General features: G+C 38.3%; 3 protein-coding genes across 3 annotated transcripts; 1 reads left to right on the top strand and 2 right to left on the bottom strand.

Moving 5' to 3' along the window:
* Positions 1-555: 555 nt before the first annotated feature.
* On the top strand, positions 556-4,824 carry tomm7 (translocase of outer mitochondrial membrane 7 homolog (yeast)). Its single transcript, XM_046058685.1, has 3 exons — positions 556-716; positions 3,532-3,580; positions 4,423-4,824. The coding sequence occupies exons 1-3, from the start codon at positions 614-616 to the stop codon at positions 4,436-4,438; spliced, it is 168 nt and encodes a 55-aa protein (XP_045914641.1). The 5' UTR covers positions 556-613; the 3' UTR covers positions 4,439-4,824.
* Positions 4,825-6,697: 1,873 nt separating this feature from the next.
* On the bottom strand, positions 6,698-8,382 carry LOC123976810 (interleukin-6-like). The gene is made up of 5 exons (XM_046059156.1): positions 8,367-8,382; positions 8,082-8,275; positions 7,852-7,947; positions 7,612-7,755; positions 6,698-6,937 (listed from the first exon to the last, which is right to left on the bottom strand). The coding sequence occupies exons 1-5, from the start codon at positions 8,380-8,382 to the stop codon at positions 6,698-6,700; spliced, it is 690 nt and encodes a 229-aa protein (XP_045915112.1).
* Positions 8,383-12,535: 4,153 nt separating this feature from the next.
* Positions 12,536-14,221, bottom strand: LOC123976811 (interleukin-6-like). Its single transcript, XM_046059157.1, has 5 exons — positions 14,206-14,221; positions 13,936-14,114; positions 13,686-13,781; positions 13,441-13,584; positions 12,536-12,724 (listed from the first exon to the last, which is right to left on the bottom strand). The coding sequence occupies exons 1-5, from the start codon at positions 14,219-14,221 to the stop codon at positions 12,536-12,538; spliced, it is 624 nt and encodes a 207-aa protein (XP_045915113.1).
* Positions 14,222-19,116: the final 4,895 nt, after the last annotated feature.

Genomic DNA, 19,116 nt, shown 5'->3' on the forward strand with positions numbered 1-19,116 from the left:
CTCCACGACATCTCAGAGGGAAATATTGTACTATTTCACTACATTTATCTAACGCTTTAGTAGGTACTTTGTAGTTTTACTGCTTTGAGTAGGTTACTAAGACTGTATTATCCTAATTAGAGCTTACACTTTACTTAAGTAGTTTAACATTTTCAATGCAGTAGCCTACTTTTACTTGTAACATACTACTTTTACAATGTGGTAGCCCAGAGTCCTGCATACTAAAGGGGCTGATAGGCCTACTTTAAAAAAGATGTTAAAACTGGTTAAAACCCTCCTGCTCTGAGCTGCAGGGAACTGGCCCACTCAAGGTTAGAGCGGTTCCCAAAACTTTGAGTAGCCGGAATAAAGGTGTAACATAGTCATTACAAATAAATAATAAATAAATATCATTATGTGTCTAGATCTCGTTGAGAGGGGAAGAGTTTGAAGTGAAAATGAGGCTTTAATATGTGAACTGTACCAGCCGCGCTTTCACACGTCTGGCCACAAGATGGCGGCCTATGACAGACGCACCAGAGGGATAACGTCGGTAAGCAGCCGAGTCAACTACGTCACTTCCTCTAACCGTGTCCTTGGCAGCAGCAGCATCTTTGCTGTTCAGGATAAACACATGGCTAAATTGAGCAAAGAGACCAAACAGCGGCTGCAGCAGCTGTTCCAGTGCGGCCAGTTTGTCATCCGATGGGGTTTTATCCCAACCGTGCTGTACCTCGGTCAGTATCCGAACAGGAGCAGGGGGTAGACGGGATGAGGAGACACACCTCGCTAACGTTAGCCAGTTAGCTTATAGCACATTAGCCTTCAACGATGAGCTAAACTAATAATGTAACTTTTCGGGTTGGTTGGGCGGGCAAGACTTAACCTTAACTAATAACGCCGACCATTGACTCCCTCTATCTGAGCAACATATAGTTACAAATTAATAAGACAACAAGGCTTCCAGGCGCTGTTTTATTTAACGTTAGTTACATTGGGTCTGTATGTAACTTTGTAACATTAAATGTAAATGTCTGTAGCTTTCATGTTTAGCATTACAGGGTCCTAAGGGGTTGTCGACTTTACATTCCCCTTTCAGGATAAGTGATGCAACGTTAGTGCATGTAATGTAATGTAATACATGGTGGTGTTTAACGGGCGTAGAAGTGTAACGTTAAGCCACATGGTTACGTTAGTGAACTGTTGAATCACTGCAGATACTCCAAACGGATGTGATGAAATGACATGAACTCCATTTGAAATCAAGCTGGGACACCTTTGACTGGCGATTATACCAACGTTAGGACGTGAGAGAGGGATATTTATTTTTCAGTGATCTCTATGATGGACTAAGGACTGTGCAGGTATCCTTCTGCTTGTATCTAAAACTGTCGGAAACGGCTAACGTGGAAATACTTGTGCAATAAGTCCTGGGTAACGTTAGTTGGTTTAAAACGGTTCCTGTAGTACCCAATGTCAGGGGCATGTCTGGGGCACTAAAATACCTGGTTGTGGTTTTGGAGAAGAGAGGGGGAAGTTACGACTTTTGCATGGCTGTGGTTTGGAGTAAACATGGGGGAAGTTCAGACTTTTGCAGGTGTGACCTCACAGCCGGTGGAGTTGCCCTCTATGGGCCTTTCTGAAACTGTTTGCTACTCTCTCTCCCTACCTACTTCCACTCCGTTTGCGCGTTCATGCGGAGGGTCCGCCACATTGAGTGGCATACGAAACCAGTGAGGGCAGTGGTAGTGGTTTCTTAAACCCTCAGATTCCGAGTGAGCACCGATGCTGGCTTGTTGAATGTTTGGAACACCCTGTGCTGCACGATGGGGGACCTTTCTTCGAAACTACACTAACATATCATATTACCATTTACAGGATAACAAAGCCCAAGGTTATATTGTGTTTAATTAAAAAAGGCTCTTGTCTGATAGACAATAAAACTGTTGATGTTATTGAACAATATTCATCTCATGTGAAAATCTTCAGCCAAAATAAAATAGTCTACATTAGGTCTACACAAGGACAGAATAGAACATGGCATAACTAAATACACAGGGGATCATGTAACAAGCAACAAAGGCATTAAAGAAATATAGTTAAGTCTTTATACATAAAATAATAAATTCTTCAGATTATATAATGCTTCAATATAATATTTGATTTATATTGAAATGTTGCATTTGAGAATGTAATATTTTTCATATAGGATAAAGATGTTCAAATATATAGCCTAGGCTTTTCTTAACAATGAATATAAATCTTTTGATAAAATAATATAATTATTTTTCGTGTCTAAAGTCACGTTCTTAAATATTTGACACAAACACAAAATTAATAACAAATGCTTTCAGTTTAGTTATTGCAAAAAAACCACACTTTTCCTCAACATCAATCCTGAATCTTAATACAACAGTTGTTTATTTGATACATGTATTACAGCAGTGAGTAGGCTTAGGCTACAGCGGTAACGTCGGATCCTATTTACGCTGGTGGGTAGGGTAGGGAGCTCGATTTGGCTGTGAGGCTGACTCCGACCAGAGTTAACTCCGTGTCAGAGTGGAAGTGGCGAGGGTCTAGTTTCGGGAAAAATTCTCCAACTTCAGCATTTTCGAAACACCAAAGCTGATGCCATACTTTCTCCCTCTTATTTTTACATGCATTTCTCTGTCTTTTGCAACTCTTTTACTTCTTAACTAATATTGCGTATATCATTAGTTTCTCTTGTGTTACCACCATCTGAATAACTCTGGGTTTTTCAGGCTGATATCTGGTATCCTATGAGATAGTCAATTAAATCATTATTAATAAATTAGTTTGGCTTTTGTAGGTTTCAGCTTTTCTGATTTTGACTCTTATTTTATGTGTACTGGATTTTTTTGGACTTTTTTTGACTTGTTGATTGCTCCGAAAACAATTAAAGATTAATTGATCAATTGTAAAACTTCAACGAAAATACTCATTTGCAGCCCCATATTAAGGGATGAGTAAATTGAGATTATTTTTAGCCTTCCAGGAATCACTCTTATCTGTTTCTTAAGAATCACTTGCACCAGTAATGACCTATGAAGGAAGCTAGAAAAGATATTGGGGAAATTGTGTGTAAGGCGGAGGCAATGAGTCAGATGTAATTATGACCCTTTTGCTCTGTTTCTATACTATTCCAAAAAAAATGAGACCTGCAAGACAGCTGTTGATGTCAGAGCTTTCTGACACAATGATGCTGTTTAATCAAAGGGGTGTTTTGCAGAGGCAATCTGCTGATTAAGTGCAAATACTCACAGTGAAACATTTGCAAATCACAAGGTTATTGTCAGAGAAGATTGTTGCTATATCATCTTTGTGCATAGGGATTTCACACATTTAACTGTAAAATGGGGACCATACAATATGGTTTATATGCCAGTTGATTTTCTATACTAGATGCTTGCAGCTCACCATAATAAGCTCTTCCGGATGAGAAAGATTCTGTTTTCACTGTCGCATTTCTCGGCTGTTTTCTCAAATATAAATCGGTGTGATTCAATTCTTCTTTTTGCTTTCAACTTACAGGTTTCAAACGAGGAGCAGATCCAGGAATGCCTGAACCCACAGTTTTAAGGTAAGAACAGATTGGTTTTAGAGTTGTGCTTCCTGTCAAGTCATAAATGTAATATCAGAAGCAGGAAGTGAAATGTGACCGTAAGAAGGAGTTTTCACACCTATGCAACACTGGGACTTCTTTCCGTTAGTCATGGAATAGTTGGGCTAACTGTACTTAGTTGCACAAGTTGTTTTGCTGACTGGCAGAAAGTGAAATCTGTAGTTCTACATGCTGGGTGTATGTATTAAGATTGCGGCGACTGACAAATGATTCTATTTCCTGACTTGTCCTTCACTGTACGTCAGGACATCTCTTTAATTTAGTGAAGTCTTTGAATATCCCTCCATTTGGAAGGGATTACATTCTTCTTATAAACAAAGGTCACTTAGTTCTTGACTCCTTTTTTCTTCAAACCCTTCATGATATAGATAGAAATGTAATAAACAGATTTCCTCTGCAGGAATAGTACTCAATTAGTTTAATTTCTCCCCTAAATACTTGGAGTTTCCAACACTTGAAAACCCTGAACGTCTGTCTAGATGTTAGCTTTTAGTTAGCTTTAGTTGCTGTAGAGGTGAATTAAATACTTTCTACAATTAATAACTGGACATGAAAATAATGATGGTGTGAATGGTTAATACCCCATATGTAACGTGGCTGATTGAACCATTTGAGATAATTTTATCTTCAAGGGGCTTTCAGTTATTTGTGTTGGTGTATCATCATAGAATGTTTAAAAACTATATATTTAAATTATATTAATAAACATCTGGGTGATGATACAGCAGCACTTGTGCTCTGTAAGTGAACTGTGGAACTTCAGGAGTCTAGCTGAACCTTTATTTTTTATTTTTTTCTAGTTTACTGTGGGGCTAAGAAACGTCTCCACACAGCCAATCCCCTCGCCTCATCAAGACCATGTGACCCACCCGTCAACAGAAATCCAGGAAATGGACATTATTTTTCACTTTCCTCTCCATAAATCATATTGTCCAATGTCCAAGAAGTAAAGGAATGAATGTTATCTGCAGCCATACTGTTTATGGCTACCTATACAGTACGTGAATGGAGATACGGATAGAAAATATTTGGATTAACAAGCTGGAATCAAGACTTTGTCACTGAGAATACATTGTCTTGACTGGTCACTCTGTAGGTATTTTGTTGGGAATGTGTGACAGCAGTTTGGATATGCCATTCATTCCATGTTTGTTCTTTTTATTTGTAATTTAAAATTTCTGAAAAATAAATCCACACAGAAATTTCTGTTTTGTCTTTATTACCAAGAGCAGTGGTGAAAAGTACATATACTAAAGTACAAATTTGAGGTGCTAGTACGATTAACTGATTAGTTGATTGACAGAAAATTAATTGACAACAATTTTGATAATCATTTCCTGTTCTTAAATGTGAGGATTTTATGCTTTTCTTTTTCATTTAAATTTGATTTTTAATGATTTTTGAAGTTTGGATTGCTGGTTGGTGTCCCTTTGAGCTCTGGGTAATTATGACTGCATTTTTCACTATTTTCTGAATATATACAAACCAAATAATCGATTAATGGAGAAAATAAACAGCAGAATGAGTCCATAATGAAAATATTTCAAAAGTTTAGTGGCATCTAGTGGTGAGGGTTGCAAATTGCAACCATTGGCTCACATTGCATTCATTTCCCGAGTTATGAAGTCGTTCTTCTAAAAAATATTCTTATTATTCCGATACCACATGAATGCACCGCTCAACCCTCCCTTTCCGAGCATGCAGGAGAAGCTACCGTGGCTGACGTGCTCTGTCGGCTCTTGTGCTAAATAATACCTGTGGGCCTCCGTTTGTCCAAATTTAACTTCTCTTCTTGCTTCTAATAAACCAATTGACTACTACTACTAACGTTACTACTTCTTTGTATTCAACGTAGTGACGAAACATGCTCTGTAGAGCTTCTGTCCATTTGGGCTACTGTGGAAACTTGGGGGTGCAATATGGCGGTAAGAGGACCCTCTGTGTATGTAGATAGCAATGGCTCATTCTAAGGTAATAAAATACATAATGTCTTTACATAAGGTCACCACTGAAAACATAGTTGTGGACATTTATATTGCATTTGTGTCAACAGATCCTCCTAAAAATTACACACTGAACCTTTAATTGTTAGATTTGCCTGATTATACTTACATCTTATACTTTCATAACATTTTCAATGCTGAACTTTTACTTGCATAATTTTTTTACAGTGGTATAAGTACTTAAGTAAGGGATCTGAATACTGCCATTGCTACAGAACAGGCGTCTTGTTGGGGCTTTATCTTAAGAACCAAAACTCGGTCTCGATTGTAAAAATCATAAGTCATATAAACAACTCCTCATTGTGTTAAAGTGATTTGTTAAGGTCCATGAAGTTTTAAAGTTTGGAATTCTGCAGAATTGTAAGATATGAAAAATGATTCATAGATCACTGCTCACAACACATTTGGTTTTATCTGCTTTTATAGTTTGATATTCACATTTTCCAGCATCCACCAAACATACGCAAGTAAGGACACTGATTAAAAGTGTTGTTACCGGATGTGGAAAAAGCTGTTTCAAAATGTGTCACATCCCTGCGGTGATAGAAAATATGTATTATGCATTGGAATGAAAATACTTGTCTCTTTTCTATGCAAATGTCTATTTTTATTTCTACAAAACATTCCTTCCACTCAATAACTGGAAACAATCACTCTTTGCATTTTAATAAGTTAACAGCAAATTCAGTATAAAAATGAAACTAGTTGTAAATAAATAAGTTAAAATGACTGTAAATATAAAATAATTGTTTACAAAAATAGAAGATGCAATTATTGCTTTTTCTAACAATGTTGCTCAAATAATATCACAATCAAGACATTTATTATGCGCATTTTAGTGCACAATCATGGATTTTCCTATGACTAATAAATACCACTTTTCATCAAGTATAAATAGATTAAATAAATGAGCAATAGTGGGCGTTTCAAGCCCTGCTGCCTTTAAGTCATATAGATACCTACAGTAGAATTAGTGCACTCAGAGCATGCACTGTCATGATTTCCCCCCCTAACACCACCCCATTCCACCCATTTCCCTGAGGTATTCCTTAATAAGCAATTTTTAATACTTTCATCTTTTTAGCTTTTGGTGGTAGAAAGTGACAGGTGCCATGATCCTGTTGGCTACACTTCTTCTGGGCCACTCCATTTTGTTAAATATTCTTTTGCAGTCGACAAGGAAGTAGTGGAGCTGGCGCAGGATGCTGTGTGCGGTCATCTTTCTGTGGAAAGTGTCTGGGTCTTCGAGGCCCTTCAGCAGCACCTCCTCCTGGCTGCTGGTGAGTGCCGTGACCTGTTCAGGGTTCCTCATCTGTGGGGCAGAGGTGACAATAGTGTAATCGGACTGTACTGTAATAATAAACCAGTAACCAGCCATTAACAATTAGACAAAATTTGACATTTACTGAATGAAAAGTAGGACATTAAATAACTGAGTACATTTACTCAAGTACTGAGCTTGCAATTTTGTGCTACTTCCACAACACTACATTTGTGAAGGAAATACTGTCATTTTTGCTCAAATACATTAATTTGCCAGCTATAGTTACGAGTTACTTTGAAGATTACATACAATACTCCTCATGAGTATTGTATGTAAACTTGGCCAGCTACAACTATAAAACACAACTGACACATTATTGCATCAGCAAAAATTATCCAATAATGTAATATATACAAATATTATCCTGACAGGAGGTGGCGCTTGTAGTAGATCGATAGATACTTTATTTATCCCGAGGTAAATTCAAGTATCCAGTTGCATACAAAACATACATACATTAAACATACATATTGCCTACTACAGTGTGGTAGGCCTATTGCAACTTTAAATTAAGTAAAAGATCAAAATACTTTTTCCACCACCGGCTACAACAAAGATAATGAAAAAGTTAGCCAGATGAAAAGCAATTGCATAAAGGCCAACACAGGGCTTAACAGGCTACAAGTTGAAATATAAAGTTTAATTTAGCATCTCAGACCCACCTTTCCTTTGATCAGGCTAATCAGGTAACCGCCATCAACTCTGGCCTCTTTGGGAATCAGGCTGTTGGGGCACTCCTTCTCCACAAACTTGAGAAGAACAGTATAAATAAGTAGGCCATGTGCCAAACTGTGGAGACATGCCTCCTGGAGAGAGGAAAGAAAATCATTGTCAGTTCTCAAACAAAACCCATCACCCAGCATCTTTTTTTAACATGATAACAAAGGAGGAAACGTAAGTACCTTGCTGAAGTTGGATTTAGGACAGTTTTCTGGAAGTGAGGAGGGTTTGTAGTTGTCCAGAAAGAGATATTGCACGTCTCTGAATTCATCTTCAAACTGATACAGGGTAAACAGTAAAAGACACATGATGGAGGTCAGGAGTGCAGTTCACGCGTGCTCTTAGATGTTACTGATGTAAGCAACTGCAAAAATACGTTCAGTGGCATTCCTGAAGATCATAACGCGCTTACCTCCTCCTTGTGGCGTTGGGTTGTGGCAAGGACCTTGGTTAACACCGGGGAGGTGCTCAGTAGGTCAGAGCGAGTCTCCCCCTCCTCACCTGAGGTGTCACCTGCCAGGGTGTCGGTGGGCGCGTCTACAACTGGAGCTCCGGGAGCGCGCTGGAGCAGAGCTGCCAGCATCACTGCAGAGAGCAAGTAAGCGTCTGTGCGGGGAGGAGAAGCATGAATGAATGACTGACTGAAAAGAGGAAGGAACACGGGAAACATGTGCACCACAGGCTGCAAATCACTTACTGAGTTTAGAGGGCATGTTGCGCTGCTGGGAAGCAAGTTGAGTTTCCACTGATGCTGAGGGCTGTCAGGGCCAGAAGGAGGTGCTCTGTCTTTTGCAATGGGCTCTCATTTTTATATTCTTCAGATTGGAGGAATTTCCCAATACCTTCCTGCAACAGGCACGGACTTAAAAGTTTGCGTCAAGCATCCGGTACGGCATCCGTATAGTTGATGGTGATGTTGATGAAGATAACAGGAGTGTCCAAGATGCTCCTATTCTTTTCTAGTTCAAATTAAAGGATGAAATGCTGAAGTAATTATTTCAGTAATTGAAAACTTAATAAAGAACGTTTAAAACAGAGGCACACACCGTCAGCGTTGACTTGTGAAAAAAAAATCCCTATGATATTTTAAGCCATATAATTTAAAGGGAAATCCACTCATAACCATAAATTTGCATAAAATCATCCCGATGGCCTGTGGTGGTAAAATCAGTATCGATGAAATAAACAAACAATATCCGGTGACGTGAAGTCAAATTGACGGTGGATTTTTAATTTGAATCACACATTGTGGGACAAGTTGCCTTTCCCAGGCAACTGTCTGGATTATTTGCATAGAGTGTCTTTCCCAATATTAGCAACATTTAGGTATTTAAAATGTTCTTTCCCTCAGTTGACCAGCTGGTCAAAAGGCTATATCAAGTTTTGCCATCAAATGTATTTTATTATTATGGTATTTTATCAAAATATGTTAATAAAATGAAATTTAATTAGTGCATGAAATTAGTGATTCTTTTGTTTTGTCATGGTGATGCATCAGGTTCCTGTTCCAGTTTTAGTCATGATACTACTTCATTCAGGAGAGACTTCATCTGAGTGAACAAATCCTTTTTTCACATGTGCACAATGAATATGGCTTTGTGGCAAAACCTGGTTGGTTTAACTCAAGAGTGAACTCCCACAGTCAGCTGATAAGAGAAGCAGAAGAAAAATAGAGAAAGAGGCAGCCTGAGAGAGAGAGAGTTGTGAATGTGAGCTTCCGCCTGGCTCCAACAATAAAACGCAACTGACACATTATTGTATCAGTAAAAACAATCCAATAATGTAATATATAAGAATGTAACACTGACAGGAGGCGGGGCTTGTACTCATAATATAGAAATTCTAGCGTACAGTATTACCACTTTAACTTAAGTAAAGGATGTACTTTTTCCACCACCGGCTACAGGGCTAATACACAGGCCACAGCAGGGCTTAACAGAGCTACACATTTCTGGCCAATCAGGTTACCGCCATCAACTCTGGCCCTTTTTGGGAATCAGGCTGTTGGGGCATCTCTTCTCCACAAACTTGAGAAAAACCTTGCTTCTCTAATCAGCTGACTGTGAGTTGTGAATGTATGAAGCTTAAGGATAGTGTTCCTGTTTGAACTTACCCTGAGCTTCATTTGAATATGAGTTTGATAATTGATCTGTTTAAGGCGTTTGTAAGACTGCGTTAGTGCTTCATTTACTGATCACACAGCCCATAAGATCATAAGATAACAACAATTATTAACTGATGGTTGTCAGAAACATGAACATCTATTATGTCTTTTGATGACATCACAGCCATGGCAGGCTACCTGTCTCCCTCTTGGATAGTTAATATGGATTTTTTTTGGCCTGATGGTGGTCCAGGTAGGATTTCTTAGATTACTTTTCCAAGTTTGTACCAATGTCTTAGGCTTGAACTTGTCATTACAAAATGTTTTAAATAATCCTGTAAGTGCTTGTCATTTTCTACACTGTAAAATTAATCAATATAATGTCCTTGAGTTCATCAAAAGTAAAATATATTAGCACACTAGCCCATATTTATTGAAAGCTGTTTACTTTTAAACCATCCAGTTTAGTGCCAGGAATTGGGTAATTTATGCCACATCCTGTGGATGAGGGCTTTTTTTGGTTTATTAAAATTACTTATTTTCTCTTCATCAACCACGATCACCACCAGCGGGTAATGGACAGTACCTGTTGGTGGTGAGAGTCCCAGTGAGTGGTGGGGACACCACCCATGGGGCACTCCTGTTAGAATGATTTTTCTTACATTTTTTTACTTCGGTTAAATGGGGACCCCACATTTTACATAAGGTCGTTTCACTGCTTATCCCGTGGCAACAGTTGTCCGCTGTGGCTCTGAAGAAGCTCTGTCAAGTCTGAAAAAAAAACTACAGTAATCTTGGATTTTACACTGTAACAGAACGTATTGGTGGTTGTATTGTTTTCTTAGACAGTTCGTGTTAGATATTTCACAAAATAAATGCTGGGACTGACACGTTTGGTGCAAGCACTATAGCAGGAATACAGAAAACATTCAAATGCAGATGAAAGAGGCAGAGTAGATGAAGTTCAATTATTTATGAGAAAATAATGTTTTATGGCTTACAGGATCGTGAGGCAGGCAAGGTCCAAAGCCAGAAAGGCAGTCCACAACAGGCAAATTAATCCTACAGGGAGCAGACATGAAATCAATGTCCAAATAATAGGGCAGTCAGACAGGCTTGTAGGCAACAGGGCTCCAGGTAACAGGCTTGAAGGCGATGTCATTAAAAAAACAAGCAGCATTGGACGATCTGGCAAGGAATTAGTAGAAAAGGTGTGGAAATGGGTGGGGCAGTCAGGTGATGTTTATGGTCATCTGGTGGACTGATGAAAAATGTCAGTGAAAGGGCCTTTGGAACCAGGAAAGGGGACAGGCTGTGACAGGGACACCAGAAGGCCCACTTCCAAGCCCACTGATATTCACCCTATATGCTTCCACTTACTATCTATAAAATTAACAATAACAGTTGGATGGATTGGCATGAAATTCTCGTTCATGTTCCTCTCAGGATGAACTGTAATACCTTTGGTGATCCCTGAACTTTTCATCGAGCACCATCATCAGGTCATATTTTTCCAATACTTTGGTTTAGGACTAAGGACATTAGCATTTAGCTCAACCGCAGCTGTGCCTGCGTACAGCCTCACAGAGTTTCTAGCATGGCTGTAGACTCTTATCCTTGTTTTCATCTTCTCCATATTGTTTGATTCAGAGTCGGATGTAAGTGTTTGTCCAAAAATATTTAATTAGTGCTATTTCTCAGCACATGCCTGAGTCTTGACCATAGGAGTAAGAAAATACTGTATGACTATGATATATGTGGTACTCCTCACAGTACTTTCACTCAAGTAAAGGATCTGAATACTTCCGTCGCTACTGACCAGGCATCATGTTGATGCTTTATTCTTAGAACCAAAACTGGGTCTTGATTGTAAAAATGATAAAAGTTCTGTAGAAAAACAGAATATGATTGAATTTTGTGTGTTAAAGTAATTTGTTAAGGTCCATGAAGTTTTAATGTTTGGAATTCAATTCAAAATTCTGTAAGATAATAGAAATAATGATTCATAGATCACTGCTCACAACACATTTGATTTTATCTGCTTTTACAGTTTGACAGTCGCATTTTCCAGCTTACACCATACATATGTACGTAAGGACACTGATTAAAATCTGCAAGTGTCATTAACGGTGTGTGGAAAAAAAATGTGTCACATCTCTGCAATGACATAAAATATGTATTTTATAATGGAATGAAACCACCTGTCTCTTGTATATGCTAATGTATTTATTTTTATTTCTTCAAGTTTAAAAAATGTTCCTTCCCGTCACTAATTGGTGGGGTGCGTTCAAAACACAGCTCTTTTATTGCATTGCAATTAAATTAACAGCAAATTCAGCATGCTAATAATAGTTGTGAATAAATAACAGTTAAAAGTACTGTAAATATAAAATCATTGTTTACAAAAAAGATGATGCAATTATTGCTTTTTCTAACAATGTTGCTCAAATAACGTCACAATCAAGACATTAATTAACAGTAAAAAACTGTATCAAGTAAAAGTTGCATTTTTAGTGCACAATCATGGATTTTCCTTTAACTAATAAAAAACACACACCAAATATAAATAGGTTAAATAAATTGTGCAATAGTGGGCGTTGCAAGCCCTGCTGCCTTTAAGTCATAGACTGCTATAGATACCTACAGTAGAATTAGTGCACTCAGAGCATGAACTTTCTGATACCCCCTTAACACCACCCCATTTCCCTGAGGTATTCCTTCATAAGCGATTTTTAATACATTCAGCTTTTTTAACTTTGGTGTTAGAAAGTGTCAGATGACGGGTTCCTTTTGTTTATTTCTATTTTGCAGTCGACAAGGAAGTAGTGGAGCTGGCGCAGGATGCTGTGTGCAGTCATCTTTCTGTGGAAAATGTCAGGGTTGTCGAGGTCCTTCAGCAGCACCTCCTCCTGGCTGCTAGTGAGTGCCGTGACCTGTTCAGGGTTCCTCATCTGTGGGGCATAAGTGACAGTGGTGTAACAGGACTTAACAGTGCTGTAATGTAATAATAAATCTATGTAAGTCAATCCATTAAAATGTCATTTACAATTAGACAGGATTGAAAATGAACAACAAAATTTGACTTTTACTTTTAAAAGAAATTAAAAACAGGACATTAAATAACTGAGCTATAACCAGTGGTGGAATGTAACTAAATACATTTACTCAAGTACAGAGCTTACAATTTTGTGCTACTTCCACTACACTATGTTTCTGAAGAAATTATTGTCATTTTTACTGTCATTTGCCAGCTATAGTTACAAGTTGCTTTGCAGATACATACAATACTCATGAGAAGCTTAAAAAAATACAAAGCACTGCCATTGTTAAACAGTATACAAAGTAAAGTGAGCTCCACCTTGGCCGGCTACAACTATAAAACACAACTGACACATTATTGCATCAGCAAAAATAATCCAATAATGTAATATATAAGAATGTAACACTGACAGGAGGCGGGGCTTGTAGTACTTTTACAGTGTGGTATTGCTACTTTTACGTAAGTAGATGTAAATACTTTTTTCACCACTACAACAAACATGATGAAAAGTGAGCCAGATGAAAAACAATTGCATAAAGACCAGGACAGGGCTAATACACAGGCCACCATAGGGCTTAACAACCTACAAATTGAAATATAATTTTTAGTTTAGCATCTCAGACCCACCTTTCCTTTGATCAGGCTAATCAAATTACCACCATTAACTCTGGCCTCTTTGGGGATCCGGCTGTTGGGGTACTCCTTCTCCACAAACTTGAGAATAACAGTGTAAATAAGCAAGTCGTGGGCCAAACTGTGGAGAAAGACCTCCTGGAGAGAGGAAAGAAAATCACTGTCAGTGATGAAAAGAAACCCACCACCCAGTTTCTTTCATCAGTGTAACAGGATGACAGAGGAGGAAACATAACTACCTCACTGATGCTGGAATTAGAGCAGTTTTTTGGAAGTGAGGAGGTTTTGTAGTTGTCCAGAATGAGATATTGCACGTCTTTGAATTCATCTTCAAACTGATACAGGGCAAATGATAAAAAACACATGATGGAGGTCAGGAGTGCAGTTTACTTTACATCACTCTAACTTTCAAAATTAGTAGGTAAAACTTGGCCTTCACTGGTGCACCTCAATATGTTCAGTGGCATTCCTTGAAGGCAACACGCTTACCTCCCCCTTGTGGCGTTTGGTTTTGTCAAGCATCAAGTCCCTGAGTAGGTCAGACAGTTTCGGCTCCTCCTCACCTGAGGTGTCACCTGCCAGGCTGTCGGCGGGCATGTCTACAACTGGAGCTCCGGGAGCGAGCTGGAGCAGAGCTGCCAGCATCACTGCAGAGAGCAAGTAAGCGTCTGTGCGGGGAGGAGAAGCATGAATGAATGACTGACTGAAAAGAGGAAGAAACACGGGAAACATGTGCACCACAGGCTGCAAATCACTTACTGAGTTTAGAGGGCATGTTGCGCTGCTGGGAAGCAAGTTGAGTTTCCACTGATGCTGAGGGCTGTCAGGGCCAGAAGGAGGTGCTCTGTCTTTGTGATGGGCTGTCATTTTATATTCTTCAGATTGGAGGGATTTTCCAATTCCCCACTGCAACAGGCACGGACTTAAAAGTTTGTGTCATCTATCTGTGGTTGATGGTGATTTTGATGAAGATGGCAGAAGTGTCCATCCTTAAAAATGACCAGTAAGAGCAGGAATTTACAAGATGCTTTGATTCTTTTGTAGTTCAAATTAACAGCTACAATGCTCTATAAGTAATCATTTCAATAACTTGACCAATAATGAAACACGTTTAAAACACACACACAAAGTCAGCGTTGACATACTTGTGAAAAAAAAATCCCTATGATATTTTAAGCCATATAATTTAAAGGGAAATCCACCAAAACCATACATTTGCATAAAAGCTTCCTGATGGCCTGTGGTGGTAAAATCAGTATCGATGAAATATACAAACAATATCCGGTGACGTGAAGTCAAATTGATGGTGGATTTTGAATTTGAATTACACACTCAGGGACAAGTTGCCTTTTCCAGGCAACTGTCTGGATTTGCAACACTTATGTTATATAATTTTTTCCCCCCTCTCAAATGACCAGCTGATCAATATATCCAACTGTGTATTTTAATTCTCATGGTATTGTATCAAAATATTTTTTTATAAAATGAAGTTTAAGTAGTGCATGAAATTAGTGATTCTCTTTTGGGATGGCAATGGTTTGTTGGTTGGTCGGCCAGCACATGACTTTGGTTGAAAAGTCAGACTGAAATATCTCAACAACTGTTATATGGATTGCCATGAGATATTCATGGTCCCCAGTGGATAAACTGTAATAACTTTAGTGATCCAACAACATTTCCTCTAGCACCATAATGAGGTTGATAGTTGTGGTTTTGAGTGAAATGTCTTAATAGCTTTTGGATGGATGTCACAATGAACTGTAGTTACTTGTGATCCCTGAACCTTTTATCGGGCGCCATCATCAGGCCTTGTTTTTATCCTCTCCATATTGTTTTCAGATTCAGTGCAGGATGTAAATGTTAGTCCAAAAAGATTTGATTACTGCTACTACTCCCCAGCTCCTGCCTGACTTTCTGACTATAGGAGTAAGAAAATACTGTATGACTATAGTTGGCTGCATGCCAGCTATGTGGGACTCCTTACACACACTCTAAGTTCATGCTGATATTAATTTGAAGTGGCTTTGATATGATTTAATGTATAATATGGGCTACCACTGTACCATTTACTGCCATGCACCCACTGATTGTTAGGCACTGACTAATTCCTGTATGTTTCTTGTCTCCCTCCCTTTCCTGGAATGCTCTCCCTGCAGTGGTAATAGACATTAACCCTCAAATGTGTTATCATTCTGGTTTAAACCCTGTGTATTTTTACTATCGTGGGACCAATTGTGGTGTTGCATTCCAGAAGTGACAGGGTAGAAGGGATATAACTCACAATAGTGTGGGTTCCTGTTCTCAGGGATTAGTGCAAGTTCAATGTAGGTGCATTTGCCAACTTTTTTGTTTCCAAGTTGAAATATATGGTATTAGTGGTCCTCAGCTGTTTTTTCTTGACATTTGTTTAGCAGCTCGTTTTCACTAAAGCAGAGGAAAAGGATTCCTATTCTGTGCTTCTTCCATTTTCCTCCTCCCCGTAATGTTTTATATATTAAGGGTATTCTTTGTTTCTATTGTAAAGTAAAATTTGTGTTTTTATTTTAATTTCCAGTGTTAATATGCAAAAATAAGAAGACTATATCTGAGTCTTTAAATGTGCAGAAATGTGACGACTTTGAGGTCTTCATCAGTTCAACTTCTATGATAAAAAAGCATGTCGATATCCAGGATATTCTACAGTACGTCACCATTCTGTGAAACTTGGCTAGGATATGACCAAAGTCCTTATCGTCTCTGATATGACCCTGAGACTTTTGCCAAAATATGATCCTAACTTGGATATGAGCTTTGTTCTTCACCTGTATTGTGTGCCTAATTAGTCACACACATTGTTTTCTTGTAATCACTTGAAATAGAATGAAAGAGGTGAGTACCAAAGAATTAATCATCTCCAGATACATCATTTCCTTTTTCCTTAAACATTCAAAGAAAAGCCACCTTCCTCCACCAACTCCCATGTTTTCACAACTTTATTTCTTTCTTCATATTCTCCTTTCAGATACTTGCAATACTAATAGTTGCAACTACCTTCCATTTAATTCAGCATTCACTCCATATGCTCTGTGACATGCTTGGTAATCAAAATATCTGCTACTATTTTTGATATGTAATTTTCCCTCCTGTCACTTGGGATTACACATGGGGAATCAAACCAGAGAACTCCCAAACTGGTTTTTAAAAAAAAGCAGTAACCTGCATACAAATTGATGCTTTATCTGCTTTATGGACGATGTTGTAAGAAAGGGTTTGTCTCCACTTTTGATCGGGGAGTGTTTCAGTACTTTCAGTGGACAATCTGAGACTTCAGAATAGCTCAGTGGTTTGCAGCGCGGCGTCTGAGGTCAATGGGAAGTGCCGATCCTGGACATTCTCTTAAGAGCTTAAAGAAACACTTTCAGTTTGACATGCAAAGTTTTGAGTTGTACATCTATTATAATTCTAGACCTTGAGGAGCATTAATTTATTTAATTTATGTGTGATTATTGTGCTCACTTTTCTCGTTTGAGGAAGAAAGTCTGCTGAGCTGGAAGAAGTGCTCTGAATCATTTCTTCTTTTTTCATTCATTGTTTACCACAAATGTCCACAGTATGCACACTATATCAACCACAGACAAACCGTGCCTCTTTTATTGCAAATTTATTCCCTTGAAAATTCAACTATTATTCTTTCTAAAAAATGTAATAAACACTTATAAAGCAGCTTTGTACTGTTTTGTAACTTCTCAGTGCATGGCAAGATGTACACGCACATGTGTGTGTGTGTGTATTTGTAATGTTTACTTTACTTCTCTGTTTTGCTACTTTGCATTTTAAAAGGGGCTTAACACTAAGCAGCTTGGAAGGAATGCACATTATGATTTAGTGGTGCGCTCAGAAAACACATAAAGGAATGAGTTCCAAACTTTCAATCGAAATTGAAAATATCTGTCATCTGCTATATTTATAAAATAATGATTCAAACTAAAAATGTGTTCAAAGGAAAGATCATTAATAGCCATAGTGAGATTTCAATCATATTGTGTGCTCTTTATTAGCAGCTGATCAAGTAATGAAGATCATGTGAAATAACTAACACAAAATAGTCTAAAGCAATTTTGTCAATATCATCTAAAAACCTTTAGTGAAGCAGTTTTGGGGCCAAATATTATCAACTCTACAGTAAGCAAGTGTCACTCTTACTGCCATGACAATAAGGAGGTCCTTAAAGCTTGTTTCATTTTCCTCTTCTTGCTTTCTCGAAGGATCTTTGATAGGAGAAGTTAGCAAGATGTCAGCAGGTCATAGGCAAAGACGCTGAGTCACGGACACTACCATTGCTATCATGACAGACATTATTATTCATATGAGTTAAAACATTAAAACTTTATAACTCATCAATCAATGAACTGCTTTAACCTCATAGGATTAATGTTAATTACATTCTTAGAAACATTATTCAACATTTGTATCAGTCCATCAGCTGGCTTCCTCTTGCTCTGCAGTTTTGTTCCTCTCATGCTTCTACTGAAATTCTTATGACTAGGAAAGGTGGGGATGACATTTTTTTACACGCCAACCCTCCACCAGGGTTTATATGTTTCGTCTGCATGTGCAAATACATTAAGCAATCACACAGAATAGAATAGAATAGAATAGAATAGAATAGAAAAACTTTATTAATCCCCAATGGGGAAACTCAATTGCCACCAGCGTACACCACACAACATACAGTATAAACAGAAAGGACAACCAGTATGTACAAACAAGACAACATCAACAAACAAAAAAAACAATGCACACATTTAAAGCCTTGAGAACTCTGATTAGAGATGACAGGTTTTTAAAAATGTGACCAGCTGAAAAGCTTAAAGACAAAAAAAATATTCATTAAAAAATCGAATTGCTGTTGGAATAAAAGACCTTCTGAGCCGTTCAGTAGAACACCGAGGCATCTTAAGTCGGCCACTAAAGGAACTACTAAGTGTCTTAAGGACACTGTGGAGTGGGTGGTCTATAAGATCCATTATATTCTTCAGTTTGGCACTTGTTCTCTTTTCTAAAGTGACCTCGAGTGACAAAGGGGGAAGGTCAATCACAAAGCCAGCCTTTTTAATCAACTTATTAAGCCTATTTTTATCCTCTAAGGTAATGCTGCCTCCCCAGCAAAGCACAGAATAAAAAAGAACACTGGCTATAGTACCTTGATAATCGGTATAAAGCAGATTTCTGCTCACATCAAAGGATCTTCCTTAGGAAAAATAGCTTTGACTGGGCCTTCTTAAAAACAATGTCTGTGTTTTTTTTACAGTTTAATTTACTGCCCAGGCAAACACCGAGATATTTATAGGACAAGACAAATTCAATTTGCTGATCTTTGATGATCACAGGAAGAACCTCCTCCTTCTTCCTCCTAAAGTCAATAATCAGCTCTATAGTTTTCCCAACATTTAGTTGAAAAAAGTTTGACTCACGATGGACTGGCGAACTGTCCAAGGTATTCCCCGCCTTGCGCCCGATGTCAGCTGGGATTGGCTCCAGCCCCCCGCGACCCTGTACGCAAGATAAGCGGTTGACGATGGATGGATGGATGGAACTTTGACTCACACCAATTCACAAAGGAGGCAATTTCATTTTTATAGGCCTGGTCATCACCACGATTAAGAAGACCAACAAGGGCAGCGTTAACCC

This window comes from Micropterus dolomieu, linkage group LG09 (assembly GCF_021292245.1).
Source record: "Micropterus dolomieu isolate WLL.071019.BEF.003 ecotype Adirondacks linkage group LG09, ASM2129224v1, whole genome shotgun sequence".
Classification (NCBI taxonomy): domain Eukaryota; kingdom Metazoa; phylum Chordata; class Actinopteri; order Centrarchiformes; family Centrarchidae; genus Micropterus; species Micropterus dolomieu.

Excerpts from the sequence above, each read along its gene's own strand:
- LOC123976811 (XM_046059157.1), bottom strand. Across the intron at positions 13,585-13,685 it reads CTAATTCCAGCATCAGTGAG|GAGGTCTTTCTCCACAGTTT; the intron begins GTAGTTATGTTT and ends TCCTCTCTCCAG. Across the intron at positions 12,725-13,440 it reads TTAGCCTGATCAAAGGAAAG|ATGAGGAACCCTGAACAGGT; the intron begins GTGGGTCTGAGA and ends TATGCCCCACAG.
- LOC123976810 (XM_046059156.1), bottom strand. Across the intron at positions 7,948-8,081 it reads CCCAACGCCACAAGGAGGAG|TTTGAAGATGAATTCAGAGA; the intron begins GTAAGCGCGTTA and ends ACCCTGTATCAG. Across the intron at positions 7,756-7,851 it reads CTAAATCCAACTTCAGCAAG|GAGGCATGTCTCCACAGTTT; the intron begins GTACTTACGTTT and ends TCCTCTCTCCAG.
- tomm7 (XM_046058685.1), top strand. The coding sequence starts at position 614 with ATGGCTAAATTGAGCAAAGAGACCAAACAGCGGCTGCAGCAGCTGTTC. Across the intron at positions 717-3,531 it reads CCCAACCGTGCTGTACCTCG|GTTTCAAACGAGGAGCAGAT; the intron begins GTCAGTATCCGA and ends TTCAACTTACAG.